Here is a 20863-nt window from a genome sequence, read left to right as displayed (position 1 = left end):
TGGGCTCCACCCCCACCTCCCCTCAGCCACGACACCGGCGATTCCCCACCGAGGCACTAGGAACATGTCGGTTTTCACCGCGCTTCACACAGGGGGAAAGTAAGGCCCAGGAAGAAGAAATGATTTGCAGAGGGCCCGAGCCGGGATCAGAACCCGGGCTCTTTCCCACCCTTTGGCTTTACCTGCTGAACCGCAGTTCCCCTTCGAGAGCTGCCCCAAGGTGACTTGATTTCTGTGGCCTGGGCAGAAGACAGCCCGCAGAAGGGCCGGCTTGGCCCCACAGTACCAACGCTGGAATTCTCTATAAAGATTCTCAATCCATCTAGGAGGCGGGCTGCACATTAGGGTCTTTGTTTAGAACATGTGCTTTAAAGATTTTCTTTAAATTGTGTTATTTAGAGTGGCTGAAGTGTGGGGTTGCTGATGAAGGACATGGAAGGGAGTAGATTCCCTCCCAGGTCACCCCCTTGGTGACTTGGTGCTGCCTGGGGGCTTTGGGCGAGGCTCAGCAGGGGATGAGTTGTGGGGACTGGTGGGACCCGGCAGATTGCACACCCCCCTGGGGAAAGACGGGGGTCCCAGAATTCATGCCCCCACCACCTGCAGACAAAGCAAGCAACCCCTCCAACTGGTCCTTCCCTTCCTTAGGGCTCACCTTCCAAGGACCCATCTGTTCCACAGGCCTGCTGTAGGCATCGCTCTCTGCAGCCCACACTTGTGATTGGTCTGTCTGTCCGCTCTTCATCCTGATGTTTTCATTCACCTTGCTTCCTCTGTCGGACTCTTCATAAGCACGAGTTTTCAGTGGTTGAATAAATTCCATCAGATGGGTATGCCGCCATTCTTCCCTCCGACTGCTAGTAGTTGCCAGTTCCCACCATCATAGTAGGAAGGTCCCAAGGCTCCACATCTGCGCCAACACTTGTTATTGTCTGTTTCTATTTAGCCATCCTAGTGAGTGTGAAGTGATAGCTCCTGATTTCGATTTGTGTTTTCCTAAGGACCTATGGTGTTCAGCATCTGTTCATGTGCTTTTTGGCCATTTGTATATCTTCTTTCAAGAAACAGCCATTCAATTCATTTGTCCATTTTAAATTAATTGTCTTTTTATTATCAAATTGTAAGAATTTTTATATATTCTGGATACAAGTCCCTTAGTAGATCTATGGTTTACAAATTTTTTCTTCCATTATGTGGTTTGGTTTTTTGCTCTCTAAATGGTATCACTTCTGGCACAATTGTTTTCAATTATAATTTAACCCAATATATCCATTTATAATTCTATCCAGGCTTTTGTATCAACATAAGTTTTTATTTTCCTTGGGTAAATATTTAGGAGTAGGAGAGTGGGGCTGTATGAGAGGTAGCTCTATGGTATGAGCTGTAGGGTAAAGTGCCTGCACCTATCCCCCCACCTCCCCAGCACTGAGAATTTTTGCTGCCCTATAGCCTCCTTAGCACTTGACGTCCTTTTATAATTTTAGACATTCTAGTACGTCTGTTGTAGTATCCCCCTGGGGTTTGAATGTTCATTTTCCTAATGACTAATGACGTTGAACTTCTTTTCATGTTGTTATATGCCATGTGTAAAGTGTTCAAATCATTTACCCATTTTAAAATTGGATTTTTTAGTTATTATCACTTATATGGTTTCTTTAACAGGTATCTTTTTCCTTTTTTTTTTTTTTTTTTTTTTTTTTTTTTTGCCAGCCTGTGGCTTTGTCTTTTCATTTTCTTTACAATGACTTTTGAAGAACAGAAATTTTTGTGCTTTTTGTGCCATTGCCTAAATCATCTTTGCCTAAACTCAGGGTCACGAGGATTTCCTCCTGTTTCCCTCCAAAAGTTTTATAGTTTGTTTTACACTTTAAGTCTATGATCCATTTCATTTGATTTTTGTAGAAAGTGTGAGAGAAATGTTTCTTTTTTTGCATATAGATATCTAATTTTTCTAGCACCATTTGTTGAAAAAAATATCCTTCCTTCATTGAATTTCTTTGACACATTTGTCTCGAATAAATTGACTATAAGTAAGTGGATCTATTTCTGGATTCTCCATTCTGTTCAATAAATTTAGAAGGATTCAGGTCACAGTAAGGATTTTATTGATTTTCTCAAACAGCTTTTGGTTTCGATAATTTTCACTGGTTTTTCTGTTTTTTACTTCACCAGTTTCTGCACTATTTACTATTTCCTTCTGTTTACTTTGGATTTAATTTGCTCTTTTTTTTGTTTGTTTGTTTTTGGTTTCTTAAGGTAGAAACTGACCCATTGATTTGAGACCTTTTGCCTTTTTTTTTTTTTTTTCCCTAACAAGGGATTTGCTGCTATAAATTCCCGCAAGGTACTGGTTTTTCAGGACCCACAACTTTTGATATGTTGTATTTTCATTTTCAGTGAGTTCAAAATGCTTTCTAATTTTTCCTTTGATCATTTCTTGACCTATGGATTATTTAGAAATATGGTATTAATTTCCAACTATTTGATGGTTTTCCAGGTATCTTCCTGTAATTTGTTTCTATTTCACTGCCTGTTGGCCAGAGAATATGCTCTGTGTGGCTTGAGTCCTTTTATATTTATTGATGGTCTAGGATATGGTCAATCTTGGTGAATGTTCCAGGGGTACTTGAAAATAATATATATTTTTCTTTTGGTGGGTTGAGTGATCTATAAATGTCAATGAGGCCAAGTTGATTGATACCCACATTTTAGTCTTCTCTTCTTCATGAATTTTTGTGTACAATCCTATCAAATATTGAGATAGTGATATTGAATTCCCTAACTGTAATTTTGAATTTGACTAGTTCTCTTCATGGTTCTGCCAGGTTTTGCTTCATAAATTTTGAAGCTCTATTATTTGCTGCATAAACATTATGATTGTTATATTCTCTTAATGAATTAGCACCTATGTCATTATAAAATTACCTTTTAATCTTTGACCCTATTCATTGCATTGACTCTACTTTGAGAACAGTGTCACCACTACAGCTTTATTTTGATTAGTTAACATGGCATGCGGAAGAGTTCAGGACATGCAACCCCAAAATACGCCACTTTGGCGTATTGATTATTGTGAGCCAAGGCACCTGAAACACAGCGGGCGCAAGAAGGGCCTGCTGACCTTCCCTTTTCTTTCTGCAAGCGGGAGATGAAACTCCCATGGGAAAAATGCCCTCCCTTTTCTAAGAGGAAAGGAACTTTCTTCTCCAGAGAAGAGGAGTCTAGGCAGAGCGAAATCTGTACAAATAGATTGGGTTAAAATAACTTCTCTTTCTGTAGTCTCCCCATATGGTTCAGTTGCTTTTCCACAATTGCCACTCTTTCTTTAACCTAGTATATAAGTACTTAGGCCTGGCCAGTTCTTTGGATCTTCATTCTTGTGGGGGTTCCCCTGGACTTGTTAAAAATTACTAAATAATATCTCTGTGCTTTTCTCCAGTGACTCTGTTTTGTATCAGCCTTAGCTGGAAAGCCCGAGAGGGTCGAGGAGACATATTACTTCCCCTGCATATTTAATCTTTCATCCTTTCTCTTAACCCACTTGAGTCTTCATATGTAAAACACTTTTTTTTTTTTTTTTGTAGGCAGCATACAGTTGGGTCTGATTTTTTATCCAGACTGACAATCTGTGCCAGATGGAATTGTCAGATCGTGTGTGCACAACTCAGGTGTAATGTGCTGATTATTATGGTTTAAAGTCTATCAGTCATTATCTTGCTATTTGTTTTGCATTTGTCCTATCTTTTCTTTGTCCCTTTATTTCTCTTTTTATGCCTCTAAAAACATTTATTGGGTACTTCTTTGATTCCTTTTTATCTTCTTTATGGCTTCAGGACCAGGACTGGGGTGGGGGTGGATGAGATACTCATCTTGAGTGTAGAGTTTAAAGGGATGTCAAAAAACTTGGTAATCAACACTATTTTAATTAGTGTTTTTAAAAGTCAAAACTAATGCAAAAAATCTGTAATGAACAAAATATCAAAGTTTTCAATAATAAACATGTCAGTATTTCTGATTTTTCTTTTGGCCTCAGGCTCCAGTATAGCTTGGCATAACATTACTGACTGTAGGTCACAGTTTCCTGCTTCATATATGTATATGATTAAAATGTCATTTTAAAATTTATCTATCAAATTTCATTTAGGTGAAATTTGTTGATTTTCTAGTTTCCTGAAATTTTCTTTTCTTTCTGATTTGGGCTGCCTTTTCTGTCATTTTCTGAAAGAAATGTATTTAGAATCTCCTATTACAATTGTGAATTTCTCCTTTCCCCTTTTATTTCTGTGAGGCTTTACTTTACAGATTGGGTTTGTCAGTAGGTGCATGGAAATTTAGAAGTTTTACTGTTAAAAATTCTTTATGAAATTCCCTCTCCATTATTCACAGTGCTTTTTGTTCTACAAAAGTATTTATTATCTCTTATTAACATTACCTTTTGTTGCATGGCATATCTTTTTTTAATCCTTTTACCGTTTAATATTTTAGATGTTTCTTTTTAAATGGCATTCAGTTGGGCTTTGTTTCTTTTTATCTCATCTGACAATCTTTGTATTTTAATTGGAGCGTTCTGTTTACATTTTATAACATTACAAATAAATTTGTGTTCAAATCTATCATCTTACACTTCTCTTTCTATTCGTCCTACACGTTCTTTGTTATCTTTCTTTTCTTTCTAGCTTTCTTTTAGATCAATTATTTTCTATTTTGATTCCACTCACTCCCCTGCCCCCACTCACTTAGAAATAATATACTTTTAATATTCTTTTAGCGGTTACCCTAGAGATTAAGACATTCATCCTTGACTTATCAAAGTTTAATATAAATTGGTACTTTTGCCTCTTCCTTGAAAATGGAAGGATATTAGAATACTTTCCATTTGTCTGCTTTTAAAATGTATACTATTGTAATGCATTTCTAATTGTGAGACATTATTATTGTTTTATATTTATTTAATTTGCCCATATATTTACCACTTATGTTGCTCTTCTTTCCTGCAATTCCCTTAGCATTATTTTGATTATTCATTCTTTTTGCTGTCCACCCCCCGTCTTTCATTGCCCCTTCAATTTCTTCACCTCTCCATGGCCCACCCCACCTATAAATAGTGGATTTCTAGGATATCGGGTGTACGCATGATAAAATTCTGCTGTGTTACATTTCAGATGCTGCTGTAGCAATGCCATGTACATGTCTTAAAGTTCAATTTAATTTCTCAAAAGTGAGGTTTTTTTTTTCTTTCAAAAACCCAATAACAAGGTGAATATACTTCAAGGCATGCTTCATTTACATTAAATTTGCTCTAAATCGCTGCTTGGAAGACATTTGGATGGGAATAGTCAAGTCATTAACTCAAAGAAAACCATGACATCACCTCTAGAAACAAAAATCGCCAAATTGTGTTGTCTGTGTTAATTTTTGTGTGCATGCATCCTGAAAGGCACATTGCATTTATGTAGAAACAGTGACAAAAAATTTGAGGCTAACTTTGAAACTTATCTAAAAGGTGTATCTAAGTGTGTGTGTGTGTGTGTGTGTGTGTGTGTGTTTATGGACCATCTGATACAGGCTCAGACAGTGGAGAGTCTCAGGTGATGCTAGAGCTCACTTAATCCAAAGCTCTCATTGTAGAGATAAGGGCTCTGAGCTCCAGGGAGACTCAATGACTGGTATAACATCACACAGTGGATGGAGAGTCAGGACTCAATCAAGGTCTCTGGACAGAGCAGCCTCCTTCAACTGCCTAAAAGTATAGTCTCCTGCCCACCCCCCCAGGTGCAGTCAACCAGTGAAATCATGTTATCTCCAGGCGTGGGTACCCATTTGGTCTGTAGCCATTGGCTCTAGGATTCTCTAGCAATCTGTTAAACCACTTTGTTATTTGATGTTATCAATTAGATTTCAGATGTGTCTGGTAGAGGGTACAGTGAGTGTCCAGTACTAACTAGATGCTTCCTAACTGGACAGCAGTGGAACAACACAAAGATTGTTTTTTGCTAAAATTCAGTTAAGTACCAGGAGTGGCAGGACTTAAGGGAAGGGAAAGGGGCAGAATAAAGCTCCTTGAGGTCATTCTGAAGTATGTAAAAACAATCCTTGGAATTTAGATATCACCACACACGATCTGTTTCTAACACTCACTTGTCAAATTAAAGAGAGACCCAATATCATTGATACATTTTCTGGTCTCCTAGCTGTCCATCAATGTTTTGTGTTCCTTTTTCATGAATGTCTTAGTTTGTTCAGGCTACTATATAAAAATATCATAGCCAGAATACCTTACAAACAAAAGAAATTTATTCCTCACAGTTCTAGAAGCTGAGAAGTCCCAAGATTGAGGTTCAGGCAGCTTCAGTGTCTGATGAGAGCCCACTTTCTTGCTCATAAGAACCTTTCAGTTGTGTCCTCACAGGGTGGAAGGGGCCAAGGAGCCCTTACAGTCTCTTTTCTAATCCCATCCATGAAGGGATCATGCTCCTCCCTCATGATCTCATTACTGTCAAAGGCCCCACCTCCAAACACTGTCACACTGGGAATCCATCACATAGTGTTAGGTTTGAAGGTATGAATCTGGTGGTGGTGGGGGCGGAGATCAAAGACATTCCATTTAGAGCAATGAAATGTAATTGTTGAGAAGTGACTGTCCCACCATGGACTTCATTTCTGAAACCCCTGCATCTAGATGGCACCACGTGACTGACTTATGGCTGGTGGAATTGAGTGAAAGGAATTCATGCCAGTTCTAGGTGAGCCCCTACACTACCACATACGGTTCTGCACACTCTCTGTCCTTGTCTGCCAGCCCATAGCAACCTTGGAGGCCAAGTGCTGAAATGGCAGACCACCTACCAGTCTGGGTCCCTGAAGGGCTATGGAGAATGGAACCACTTCTCCATGGACCATGAACTGAACTTTGCATGATCTGTTAGCAAGAAATAAATATTGATTATGTTAGGCCATTGAGATTCTGGGGTTTATCTGTTATTGCAGTTAACAGTTACTTTAACATAGTCAATGACCTCTAACTTGAACAATAACATTTAATTTCCGATTAGAGTGCTGGAGGCAAAGCTTGTGGGGAAGAGGAAAGAGGGAGAGGGCAGCACATCACAAAATCAACGATCCCCACCATGTATTAGTTCATCGGGTCACAGTGTAGTGTGGACAACGGTGGCCCCCATCCTCCACAGAACACCCTGAGAACAGAAAGTTAGAATATTCACATTTTATTACTTACAGAATGTTACCTCAAAATATAAACTACCTCATAGGCTCTAACTCTCTGCAATTGCCAAGCTCATATAAACCTTAATATGATCTGATTTTGGAAGCAAATATTAACACCTGTTCAAATCCTCTGCAGAGAAGAGACTTTCCCTGGGAGGTGTTCCTGTACTCATTTTGCCAACTTCAGATGAATAAAGCTTGGGTTTCTTTTTGCTTCTTCCCAAAATATAATTTATTATATAACATTTACAACTTGAAAAAGGATCCTAGGATATTTTCATGAATAATAATTAGAAGAGTAGTTCATCCCCTTTTCTCTCCTGAGTGCATAGGATAGTGGGATTTATTTGTGAGCCATCATTAGGAACTTGTTCTGCTCCTCCTGAGTGCTGGGGGGCTGCTCTGGTGTTTGGAAGGAAGTAGGTGCCAAAGAGGTATAAAAGAAATATAATTTCTTATATTTTAGCTTTTCTGTTTTAGAGTGATCTTTGCAAAATACTGCCTCTCTGACAATAGTTAATGGATTTATTATTTAGTCTGGAAGACAAAGAGAAACTTCCAGATCTGTTAGTGGTGGGGACAGGAGGAGCAGTGCCCTCAGAGCCAATGCATGCCTGGGTGCTGCCTGGCTCTCCAGAACTTGGAAATGTCAAGACTCATCACCTGTGGTGGGTGGTGGGAGGGGTCCTTTAAATTATTCTATAGAAGAACACAGGAACGAATGGCCAGGAGGGTCACTGGTGGGCCCAGGGGAGGCTGGATTCCAAATGTTACAGCCAAAGTTGGTTGGTCACAACCCTATTCACAACTCATCAGAACAGCTAGTCCACTTGACTGCAGACTGGTTCATCTCGGCTTCTGTAGAGTTTAGACACTGCCCTTTTGTTTTCAGAAATAAAGCCACTCTCAGTGGATTTCCAAGGTAAATCCAGCAGCAGCATCCCTCCCAAACATGGGCCTGCAGTGCACTTGAGGAGCACACCTGCAGGTGTGGGGTGTGGCCAGGACCATTCTAGCCCCATTCTAGCCCCTCATCAGTTCATAGCCCCTCTGGGTCCTTCCCCGGGCTGCCTCAAGGAGGCCTCAGCACCTCCTGGTGCTCAGGGCCATGTGGAATCCACCAACATGCTCTGCCATTTTAGATGGTGCAGGGCTTGGGCCCAACTGCTGGGGAGGGGATGGGGCTACCAGGGTGATGGGCCATAAGCAACTGCGGTTCTAGGGGTCTCAGGCCTTAGTCTCATTGTAGCTCAGTTCTGGAATTTTCAAGCTTTTCTCCATCAAGAGATAAGCTAATATCTCACAGTGGCAGCTTTTTCAGGGCACGAGAAGAATTGAGACTTTTTCTTCAAATAACAATGAGAATTTGTTCTGAGCCTTTGTGATAAGAAAGGAGAAAGAAAATCATTCCTAGAGGCAGGAAGAACAGAAAATTGTCTCAACAAAAGGCACAGACTTCTCATTATACCTTATTATGCTTTCAAATAAGCATTTTTGCAAGTCCATTCTTCAGTTTAAAGTAAAGTGGCTCAAAAGTCTTAGATGATCTCAGCCATGTCTTGTCTTGGGAGGAAAAGTCTCGTGGGAAGCTGGTGGATGAACTCTTTTGTCCCAGGGCCCAGCCTGGCAATCCGCTCCCCTGGTGTGCACTGTGAGGCTGTTTTGCCACCGGCTGTCTTGGGTGGGGAGTGCCATAGGGGAATCCCTCGCAGGAAGTGGTCCCTACTGATTCAGTAATTATCATCCACCCCAAAATGAAAAAGCCAGGACAGATACCTGGCACCCAAATCCCTAAAGAATGTGATATTATCATGAGTTTCTCAGTATCCTTTGAATAATGCAACTATTTCTTTCATGAGACAGTTGCAAAGTTAGAACTGCAGGACCCCAAATATAAATTTCAATGATTCCCTCTCCTCCCTTTTTATTAACTAACAAAAAATAAAAAATTAAAAACAAACAAACAAACAAACAAAACCTTAAACCTCTTGGGAGCATTTAATACAGAAAGAAAGATCAAAGAAGCAGAAATGGCCTATCTTCTGCGGGCTGGGAAGCTTAGGGAAGAACCAGCACTTGTGTTCAAGAAGCGTGCTTGCGCGGAGCTCTGAAGGCTGGGTGGCACTCAAGCAGCAGGGGAGGGGGTGAGGCTGGGAAGTGGGCAACCCTGGGCTTGGTGGTTAAATGAACAGGCACTGGATTATTCCACGCTCAGGCGCCCACTGCCCTGGGTGACCCTGGGCGAGCTCCGAACCCTCTCCCCGCCTCTCAGGAAGGCGGGGGTAGAACCAGCGACTCCTTCATGGGGAAGCAAATTGGCCTGGGTCAGGTCAGCGGTACCACTGCCTACTTGTGTTCTCATCGGGGGCCTGCAGCTCTGCCTGCACCTCTGTAGAGAGGAGATTTTGCTATCTGCACGCCTTTTTCGAAGTCTGGGGAGACAACTTCATTGTCTCTCTTTTCCTCTCTTTTCCTCACGTGGGCTGTCCTCTGCCACTTCTCTCCCTGCTTTCTACCCCAGTCTGGGCACTTCTTACTCCTCGCCTCGCAGAGCTGAGGCTTTACTCCTCGCCTCGCAGAGCTGAGGCTTCAGCAGAAGCTCCGGGCTTCCCAGCTTCCCGAGGAGGCCGCCGGGGTAGCCTGGGGCGTGGTGGTGCTGGGGGTCTGCGCCCCTCTCTCCATAAACCTCCAGGCTGGGCATGCCCACTGACCAGGTCCAGCCCAGTCCTTGCCCCCGCCTTTTGATGACCATAGCACACACCTCCGGACCCGCTGACCCACACAGCAAAACCGAGTCCGCTCTCTTCCTCAAGCACAGAGCGGAGCTGCTGGCTTCCCTCTCCCTGATTCCCTGTTCTCCGTGCGGAGTCCGGAACTTCCTCCCTTACCTCATCTTCCTCCTGTGTCTCACCTCACACCCGGCCCTGTCCTTAGGCCCTGTCCTTCATGTCCTTTATCCTGAGAAAGAAAATCAACCCCACGGGAGAATCTTTTCAGCGGTAGCTTGTCTCTTACCCCTTGAATCATACAGGTTTATCGTAATCTTTAAATCAGTCCACTCCGCCCTGCCCGATTCAGGGACTTCCCACCCACCACCCCACAGTTCTCCATCAGACCTCAGTTTCCAGACTCCCCCCATCCCCCAGGCAGTACATGGAAAGCTTTGTTCTGGGCTCACACTGGCTGGTCTGGGAAAGCGCGGACCTGGTCAGCTTTCACTAACATTAGATTTCTGCCTAGTAAATGCCTGGAGAAGCACACAGCTCCTTGGGGAACAGGAAGGACTGCTAGATTCGGTTGTGTCTTACAGGGATGACTTTCGATTTACACTTTTTTTTTTAATAACTTTGGTCAAACAAGCCATTAGGGGCCTGACTGACAAGCCCTTAAGATTCCTTCAGATTTGATGCAAGTCTGATTATTTGCTTGTTCAGTTGGGGTGTGTGTGTGTGTGTGTGTCTGCGTTCCTTTGGTGGTTCAGTGTGCTTTCTCTTTGTGCTGAAACGCTCTCCCTCCCAGCCACATGACGGATGATGATTGCTTTTTGTGGTGCCTAATACATTGTTCTCCACTCCATGAATATTGTTACCTGACTCCCATTCCAACCCAAGGGGAATCCGGATTCACAGAGGAATAGAACCCTCTTACAAATCTGGAGTACGATTACAATTTTACTTCTGAAGCACCCGTCTCCCGGAGGAATAGCCAGTGATCGATGCCACTGCCAGAAACCCAGATGCACACACTCATACATCAGCCAGGAAATGACATAAACAGCTCACCCAGCAGGCCGGTGCTGACCCACCCACTTGCTCCCCGGTGAGAAGAGAGGTGACAGGAAACCCGGGTCAACAGCAGGGAACAGACAAGGAGAGGAGTTTGAAGAGGACTGGGCTCCTGAAGGCCCACTTGGTGGTTTCCTTCCTCATCTCGTACTGCGGGAAGCAGTCCCAGGCTAAGGTCTATAGTGACACTGCTGTGTGACCCGGATGATGGAGAGCTGTTTCATGGGTCCTGCGAGCGCACCGCCGGCTTCTCTTCCTGGTGTGTGCACATGGGTACATACAGCTCCACACACATACCTTCATCCTTATATAGGCACAGGTGATGGGTACACTTTCCTTTGGGGTGCATGTGGCCTCCCTAGGCAAAGCTCGTGCTATGGCATTTGTCTCTTTAGAGAGCAAGTCTGTGCTGATTCCAGCAGGATGGGGCAGCAGACTGGTTTGTTGCTAAGAAGATGTCTGAAAGATCAGGATACGATTAGGGCAGGAGAGTGGAAAGCAGTCCAGCAGGCCTGCAGGTGGCTTGTGGGCGTGAGGGTGGTTTATCGGTAGCGGCAGGCCAAGGCGTTGACATTCTTGACCACATAGAAGCCCATGGTGACTGGAGGGATGACCAATGTCCGGCCGGCCCGCAGGGGGCGGGGCTTCAGTTCAGGGAGGGTCCCATCGTCCACCATCACTAAGGGTTGGCCGTTCAGCTGCACTGACCTACAGCGAAGACAAATAGCGTGGGACTTGTCAGTGCCTCATCACAGCCAAGCCTGGGCAGCCCTGGACTGCCTGCCAGTCTGTCTGGGACTGGCCCTTACTGACACTTCCTATGCCTAAACTCTCAGCTCCGTGTTTTACTTTTGAAAAACTCATTAAAAAGCTCCAGCCATGCTCCAAAAAAGAAATTGCCATGATTCCATTTTACCTAGAGTGGCTAAGTGACCGGTCCAAGGTCCAGCTTGTGGGTCTGGGAGCCAGGATGTGAACACAGGCTGTCTAGTTCCAGAGACACATCATTTAGACAAGTGAAAAGTATGATGCAGAAGCTGAGAAGTGTATTATACCTACTTTTTAAAATCATAATAGCAGTTCGGTTTGATTGTATACCTGAAGAATTTTTCCCTGTGGAGTGATGCACAGGCTTAAGATGATTTCAGAAGTCTCCTTTTTAAAAGATCTCTTTAATTTATTTGAGAGATTTGAGAATGAACATCATGTAACTTGTCTAGGTTTGTTCTGAAGGGGGAGAGAGACACTTAATGATTCTCCTTTTTCTGAGAATGAGTTTTCAAATCTTTTTTTTTTTTTTTTTTTTTTTTAAGGAGAGAGAGATTGCGAGCGGGGGTGGAGGGTCGGAGGGAGAGGGGGAGAGGGAATCTTAAGCAGGCTCCATAACCAGTGTGGAGACCAACTCGGGGCTCGATCTCATGACCCTCAGATCATGACTAAGAGTTGGACTCTCTACTGACTAAGCCACTTAGGTGTCCTTTATATCTCGTATTTTAAGGATGTTTGTGTTCCAGCAACATGGTGGAGTAGGTGATAAAGTAGGGGTTTTCTAACTCCTGCTCACCCATCCTGCTTGCTTTTCTTCTTCCTGTGTACCAGCCGTCTTCAATCCTGAGAAGAGGGCCACATACAGAGTACACTGAGGAGAAAGGGAAGTAGCTCATCACCCATCCTTGGCCTGTGGTACAGAATCCAAAAAACTTCCCAGCTGTTCCTGGAATGACTTGTACAGCCATGTATCCAGATTGAAGCTCAGTTTTCTGGGTCAGAAGAAAAGGCCAGAGCCAGACCACCCTAGAAACAAGGCCGTGAGTCACCCTCAGAAAATCAATGTTGCATAGTGATGACTATTTTGGGGTCCTGCCCGACCTCCAATGTGATGACAATGCAGTGATATTATCTGAGCTGTAAAGAGAATGAAATGTTACACACTGATATAAAGGTCTTTGTTCCGTGTTCCTGCTGTTCTGTGAGTGGTAACCAGGTTTGGAGAGAGGTGGTCAGCACAGCAGACCGGAGAATTCCCAGAGATAAGTGAGCTGTGAGTTGCTCCCACAGAGGGCAAGGCAGGGAGGCAGGTTCAGGCCTGGTCCCACATGGATAAGTTTGGGTCTGATCCAGATCCAACAGGCCAGAGGGACAGCCACCCTCCTCTTATTGGTGCGACTAAGGAATGACAGAGTGAGCAGGGGACGCCTGTGTGGAGAGCCAGACCTGCCTCTGGAAAAGTACAGAAGTAGGAGAATTGAGATCTGGTAAGTATTGACCTTATCAAACCTGGAAGGAGCTTTTTGCTCCAAATTTAAGTGACTACCTCTGGTGAAGAGAGCCTATTCACTGGAGTAGGAGGTAGGATAGGAGAAAGGGTCCAATTGCAAAAGACAAAAAAAAAAAAAAAAAAAAAAAAAAAAAAGCCAGAACAGGTCTTCAAGGCGTACTTTCATTATTTTGTTTCAGGTGGTGTGAATATCCAACAACCAGACATATACATGCACCATCAAATACAAGTTCAATAATACTAATTAATCTTTCCAATGCATCCTCAGTTAATATCACTGCTCTACTTGAAGACCTTCAATGATCCCTCTTGCATACGGAACTGCGAGCAAGCCCTCCCCATAAGGAATGAGGTAATGTCCTTTTAGCATCACACCATCCCAGAGCATTGCTCTATGTCTGGGTTCTGGGAAGTGTGATAAGCAAGCCTTTGAATGCCTATATTGTTATTCTCTAATAGGACCCATTCTGCTTTCCTTGTTGGTTATTTGTAAAAAGCTAACCCAAGTGTGGGTTGATCCAGGGAGCATGGTTGAGATTCTGGGGACAGATCTCTAATTCCAGTCACTCACTCACTTAGACAGTCACCTCCCTTCCAGAGCTTTCCTGTCTGTGCAATTGCTATAGGCTCCAGGACCAGGGACGTGAAGTACAAAGCATGGGACGCCCTGACAGCATAACCAGTCCCGTAAGTAGGAGATGGGATTTTGTTATTAATTCTTTTCACCATACCTGCGGGTAAACTTACTGGTCCTTGTACTTGGCTGCTCTCGGGACTGACAAGTTTCAGTCCTCTCTTCCCTTGGTTCCCGTGGTGTCTCTGTCTCTCTCTCACCCCCATTCTCCTCCTCCTTCATTTCTGCAAGTGGTTGCCTGTTAAGAGGGACTGTTCGCTTCTACCTGTCTCATATATTGGGGTTCTTGGTGCCTTGTCCTTGGACCTCTTCTCCCACTCCATACTCCCACTGAGTGCTGTCACCCACACCCAGGACTTTGTTATCCATGTCAATTCTCCTCAAACATAGCCTAAATCCTTCTTCTAACTAATGTCATCTCCACTTGGCTGTCCCACAGGAACTACAAAGCCACTATGTCCAAAGTAAAAATGGTCTCCTCAAACCCTGTCCTTTTCTTAGCCTTTTCTGTGTGGGGACCACCATCTACCCAATGACCTAAGCCAGAAAGCTGGCCATCTGGGACTTCTCCCTCAATGCCCACGTCGGGTGTCACAAAGTCAATTCTACCTTTTAATATTTTTCATATCTGCTTCTTTCTCTCTACTACTGCTACTACCTAAGTTCAGAACTTGCCATGTAACCGATCTCTTTGCCCCCTGCCTTGCCTTCCTCCTGCTGCTTGCCACACTGCTGACAGAGCAATCAATTTCTGTCACTGCTTTTAACTCTTCAGCATCTCCCCATGCTTCCACTTTCACATGGACAGTGAAGCCCCATTCTGGCTAGCTCTCCAGTCTTGGGTCCTGCCAGTACCCCCGACCCCAATGCTAACTACGGCTCCCTGGCCTCTGGGGGTGAGCTTGGGCTGATTGGCTGTTCTTTTCAGGTCATCACCAACATATGCACAAAGATTATTTCACAATGAAAAGCTAGTTAAATCTTACTGATAAATGAAATAAATAGTTCTCAAATGACAACGTAAGTAGATATTGTTGGAAATGAAGTATGAAAGTTCATTTAAAAGTATAGTAAATATTTTTCAAGTACCAGTAGACACTGTTGGGATTAATAAGACACAAGTTCACTTAAAACTGTTATAAAATTCCTAATAGCTTTTTTGGGAGGAGAAGGGCATCATGTGCGTTTTTCAAGCAAGAGATTTTAAAGATTTATTTATTTATTTGAGAGAGATAGAGAGAGATTGAGAGAGCGAGCAGAGGTGGGAGGAGCAGAGCCTGACATGGGGCCGGGTGCTCAACCTCAGGACCCTGAAATCATGCCCTGAGCTGAAACCAAGAGTCAGACACTTAACTGACTGAGCCACCCAAGTGCCCCTCAAACAAGAGATTTTTTAAAAAAATATTTTATTTATTTGAGAGAGAAAGAGAGAGAGAGAGAGCACGAGAGGGCAGAAGGTCAGAGGGAGAAACAGACTCCCCATGGAGTTGGAAGCCTGATGCGGGACTCAATCCCAGAACTCTGGGATCACGACCTGAGCCGAAGGCAGTCTCCTAACCAACTGAGCCACCCAGGCGCCCTCAAGCAAGAGATTTTAAAAGGACAATTACTGTAATGTGGGAGGATGGTGACATAAGCTGACATCACTAAGGAACCCTGGTCCTTTTACAGGCCTGGCCCCCTTGCCCTGCAGGACCAAAGTAAATAACGTGCAGTTCCACTTCACAACTCACCCTCCTCCCCTGTCGGACTAACCACACTGTGTCCTTGCAGAATCTGCTCAGGTGTTGTCCTCTCTGGGGAAACTTCTCTGATCTCTGGGCTGGGCTAGGAGCTCCAACTCTGGATTCTCTTGTATCCCAAACTTATCTATGACTACCTCACTGAATTGTAGTGACTTACTCACGATCCCCCTCACTGGGCTGTGAGCTTGATCAGGAAAGGGATCACGTCTTTCATCCCTAACTCCTCGGTGCCTAACAAAGTGCTCGGCCTGGAGGAAGGATGAAATATCTTTGAACAAGTGAATGAGCTTTGAGGTTCTTTTGCACTACTTCTTATCTTTGAGGTGGAGTTTCTCCAGTTTCGGAGAGGCTCCCCGGAGGTTCGCTGAGTGTCTTTACGGATTTCATTAACCTACCAATTACTCTCTTGCTCTCAGTGGCTCTGGAGATATGAGATAAGACCTGAATTATTGCTGATTCTCAGTCACTTACCAGATACCTTATCCCAATCTGACACGAGGCCATTGATTACGGATAGTATTTTTCTTCCTAAAAAAAAGATCCATTTGATCATCTCTTAACTAAGCCAACATGAGTTAATTCAGGGAGACCCTGAGTCTCCACACATCCTCATCTATAAATTCCCTCCATTATAGACAGGCCACATACTTCACCACCTCCATTCTATTTTTCTGCTTACATTTTTATTTTAATATTCATCCTGTTACCCAGTAAAGTCATATCATGCTAAATATTACAATAGTCTTTCATTTTTATGAACAATTTGTAAGTTTGAAAACATAGTCACACTGATGATAAAAATCATTGATTAGTAATGGCGATGACTATTTTGTACACAAAGGCATTTTGTAATGATTTCATTTGACTATCGCATTTAGTCCTTCCAACAACCAGCTGAGGCAGGGCTTAGCAACCCTATATTACGGATGAAGAAATCAAAGTTTAGAGGGGTCTCACCTAAGTCACACAGCCAGTAAGTGATATGGGTGAGATTTGCAACACTGCCCTTCACCATGGTCCTGTCTGGCCTCCCTTATGATCGCTAAAGAGGCCTGTGAGGTAAATGAGGTGATTATTATTATTATTTTTGTAACTTTACTACTGAGATGAGGTCAGAGAGGTTAAGTGGTCTGGGCAAGGTCACACAGCTAATAGATGGCTTAGCTGGGTCTTGAATTCAGTCCTTTCTGACACCTCTTTCTACTATTTATGTTATTCTCCAATTCCAGATGGCACTCACCAGGATCGTGTTTCTTTATTTTAAAACCCTTCCTAATCATATTTCCATCATATTTTGGGACCTCCTTACTTACTGTGACTTTTCACACCAAATGCTAAATGACCCAGCCTATGTTGAACTATTTCTTTTAAATCCCTAGCTGCTGGGAGCATTTAAATTGTCCAAATATTAGGACAACTGCATTTTATCACCATCTGTTTTTACAAAGTCTGAGTTAATTTTTCAATTCCTAAACTCGTTTTCTTTATTTTGCATGCTATCTGAAATGAGATTCAATGTGTCATTGTGGAGTCAAGCCTTCTGTTCTCCTGGTCTCTATGGGAGCCCCTTGCCTAGGTCACCCTCCTTCCCCCACCACCTGTCTACAGTCTCTGGTCCTCATGGTTTACCCTGGTTCTTGCTAGCCGTGGATCCTGAAGCAAGCTTTCGACTATCCTGAGGGCTCAGAGAAGCAGGTGTAGCGCGCCAATCTTGAAGATAATTTGCTGGACTCTGGTCTGGCCCTGGGTGGATTTTTGTGGGGCAGAGGCTGGGGAAGACTGTATTATTGGGAGAAGTCCTAGGAGCTCTGTCTGCTTCAGGCTGGCATATTTGGGACCTTGAGTGGGAGGTAAAGGGACTTAGAGATAATCACTCCGCCTCAGCTACTTTGAGGAAGTGATTTGCGTTCTCTGAACTTGGGTTTCTCTATGTGTAAAACAGGCTAGATGAAACCTCAGAGTCCTTCTGTCCTGAACATTTTTTAAGTGGGTTGTCCAAAGTCTAACAACTAACTTGAGGCATTTAATGCCAAACTCAAGAGTCATCCTGCACAAACAAGAATCTGATCACAATATTCACCTACCTAATGTTCAGTCGCTCCCTGCTGATCTTAGAACACTGTCCAAAGCCTTTACAAGACCCAATAGGCAAAGCCTTCTTACCTATGTCTCCAGCCCTCTAGAGGCTCACCCTAGTTCCTGTCCATTCCTGCTCCCCACTACTCACCACCTCCTCCCATTCCATGCTACAGTGTCGCCAAGCGCAATCTCTGACCCCAGAGTTTTTGTACATGTTCCTGCTGCTTGGGACCTTCTCCACATTCCCTCCCCCTTCCAGCTTCCTTTCCCTGGCTAAGTCCTATCTGTCCTTTAGGTCAGATGCCCCTCCAAAGTGTTTCCATATTACCCCACACTTCTGAGATCTCTGCACTCATCACCGGGTACTGGCATTGCTGACCTACTGTCTGTGTCTTCACTAGGCAGGAAGACCATGTGTCTGTCTTGTTCATTCTTGCACTCTCCCTCCACCAGCTCACATAGCAGGTGAGCAATAAGAGGAGGACTGGTTATAAATATGCAGGGAGATGAATCCAGAAGGAAAAGACATTGGATTGGAAGTCCAGAGACTTGAGTTTTAGTCCAGACTCCCAACATGAAATGTGCTGGCCTGGACATGACACCCGTCTGTTCTAGTGTCTGTTTGTGTATGGTTAAACCATGAGAGGGGGAGAAGAAGGGAGGCAGCGGAGGGAGGAAGGAGAATGTCTAAGAATCTGAGTGTGTGTGTTGGGGAAGGGGCGTTAGCTCCCTTTGCTCCCTGTAATCCCACACATCCAAGTCTCTCATTCCAGAGTGCTGTCCCGTGCGCCACTAGAGGGCACTCTTGTTCTACACAACAGCACGGGACAGCATTTTCCACCACCCCCCCCCCCCGCCCCACCCCGCGACCCCTCCGGCGCGGGCTCCCAGGAAGCCAGAGCGCGTGCGCCGCCCCCACACCCGCACTCGGTCCCCGCCACACTGCACTGCGCTCGGCCTCCCGGAGGAACCTAAGGGTCAGTCATTCAGAGCCCAGCAAAACGGCCTTGCGGTACACTTAGCAGCACCCCCCCTCTCCCCCGCCCCAAATGTGGCCAATATTAAGGAAAGGAGCGCAGCCCGGCTTCGATTCCCGCCGGGGTGCGGGCTTCTCGGCCCGCGTGCAGGGAGGGGGTCGGCGCAGGTGCGGGGCTGGCGGCGCCCGCGCGACCCGGCCTCCCAGTCCTCCGCGCCGGCCGCGCACCTGTGTACGCTTTACAGGCCCTCCAGGCCCCGCTGCCCCGTGTGGCCCCCTCGCTGAGTTAGGAAGCCAGTCTCTGCAGCTGCCCTGCCCTTCGCCAGGTCAGGGGCAGGTTAGAGCCTGGAGGGTTTGAGGACAGAGGGGCCTTCCTCCTCTCCCCTGCTTCGGGAGAGGCTGTGCATCTGGGGTAGCTTAGAAAGGAAATTCCTTTGAAATGGCCAGGAGTGATCGCCATCCCGCTGACCAGGGCCCCTCTGGAGTGGCCTCGGGTTAGTGTCGCCCTTCTCACTAACCTAGCTGGACCAGAGGCTTAAGGATGCTCATTACCCTCTCAGGGGGTACTCCTGCCTCTGGGGTTGTGGGGAGGATGACTTCCAGGTGTGCCCTGAAGCTTTCCTGGAATCTGGTAGATTCTGTCAAAAAGTCTCCCCTTGACTCCAGGCCCCTGTGGCCTCCTTCATAGGGTCTTATCGGATAGCCCCAGCTGGAAGGCAAGCATATTAGCCGCAGCTCCCCCTTTAGTTAGCACCGGTCCTGCTCAGCTTTATTTTATCTGTGCACTGGAGTCATTTTGCCTGCTAGACCAAACTGTTTGCATTTCTTAATTTTCAAGAGCATGCGGTTCTGTCCCTTCTTTCTTTCGAGACTAATTCTAATTAATGTTGGTCAACCTCGCTAGGACTTCTCCTGATTGGATACTCTGACCCCTTCCTCTTTTAAAGAGAAGAGACTGTGCAAGAGAGGGCAAACGGAGATGAAGGCTTCCTGTTCCCCTCTCTCCTCCGGGAGCCCACATCATGTGTGAGGTTCCTGGCCACGGAGACCCTTTGAGGCTGATAAGATCATATGCCCTTCATCCTATTCTTTGAGGGGCATATTGAAACAATGAGGAGTTTTGATCTAGCTTCTGTATCACGGAGCAAACCCTAGGATTCCTTCATCCAAGCAGAGCTGGGGGGATTTTATAGGCAAGTTGTTAGAGATATAGACTTTTCCTGTTTGCAGTTAGGTTTGGGGTCATGATTTGATCTGTGTTCTAGCCAAGTGGTGTAATAATGGTCCAAGCCATAATGGGATTCTATCATGTGTCTCTAATGGCTTAAAGTAACTTAGCACATTTGGCAGACAAGATGAGAGCCCAGCTACGGAACCTGGATTTATACTGATATTGTTAATTCCCAACAGATGAGGAAATCATCTGGGGGCAGTTTGGGGAGAAAATTTGATTCTGTGACCATCTGAAAGCTCCATGTCATAGGCATATCACACTCAAACCACAGGACACAATAGGAGCCAGCTATGAAAACCATGGAGAGACTTTAACATGTGGTTAACTCTGCTCCCTTCCCATTGTAAAGACTTGGTGCCATGCTCTCCAACACTCATGAGTGGTGTAGAAGGGCATTACTCATATTCCTCCTATTCTTTGTGTTGTACAAACTCAGTTGTAGCAGTCCTTACCCATGTAGATAGAAACCCAGAAACACGCAAATGTGTGGTCAGACACAGTATAATTAAAATTATACAAAGAGAGAGACAAAAGGAAAATCACACCTCTCAGCCTGAATTTTGAGGTCTTCTGTTCTGGCTCTAGTATATTTTTGTGGCCTTTCCCCCTCACCCTACAAAGCATCTTATATTCCAATCATGTAAAATGATTTGCCACTACTCACTCCCTCCTTGAACTTTTGTTACTTCTGAACACTCAGTAAGCTCATCCCACTGCTTGGAATCTCCTTTGGTCTAGCGTTTCCTAGGTATATCTCTCATGCTTCCAGCTCCTGCTCAATGGCCCTCAGCCCAAGGACCTCCCAGACTCCCAGGTTAGAATTCATCTCTTCCCTCCTTACACTCCCTTCTCCCATATATACCCTCTGTGGTCTGTCTTGTCTTGTCTTCAGGTATCCTCCGTGATGA

At 44.7% G+C, this 20863-nt stretch overlaps 1 protein-coding gene across 1 annotated transcript in view; it reads right to left on the bottom strand.

Annotated features, from left to right (window-relative positions):
• Nucleotides 1-7023: 7023 nt before the first annotated feature.
• The window catches only part of HPSE2 (heparanase 2 (inactive)), a 708692-nt gene continuing 694852 nt past the window's right edge, over nucleotides 7024-20863 (bottom strand). Inside the window, exon 12 of the mRNA XM_004749516.3 lies at nucleotides 7024-11717. Within this exon, the coding sequence (XP_004749573.1) occupies nucleotides 11552-11717 (166 nt within the window). The 3' untranslated portion in view covers nucleotides 7024-11551. The remainder of the gene's footprint in view (nucleotides 11718-20863) is intronic.

Source organism: Mustela putorius, unplaced genomic scaffold (assembly GCF_011764305.1).
Source record: "Mustela putorius furo isolate JIRA1106 unplaced genomic scaffold, ASM1176430v1.1 tig00003909_pilon_pilon_pilon, whole genome shotgun sequence".
Lineage (NCBI taxonomy): Eukaryota > Metazoa > Chordata > Mammalia > Carnivora > Mustelidae > Mustela > Mustela putorius.
Note: the sequence above shows the minus strand (reverse complement) of the source record. Positions and strands in the feature narration are given on the sequence as shown.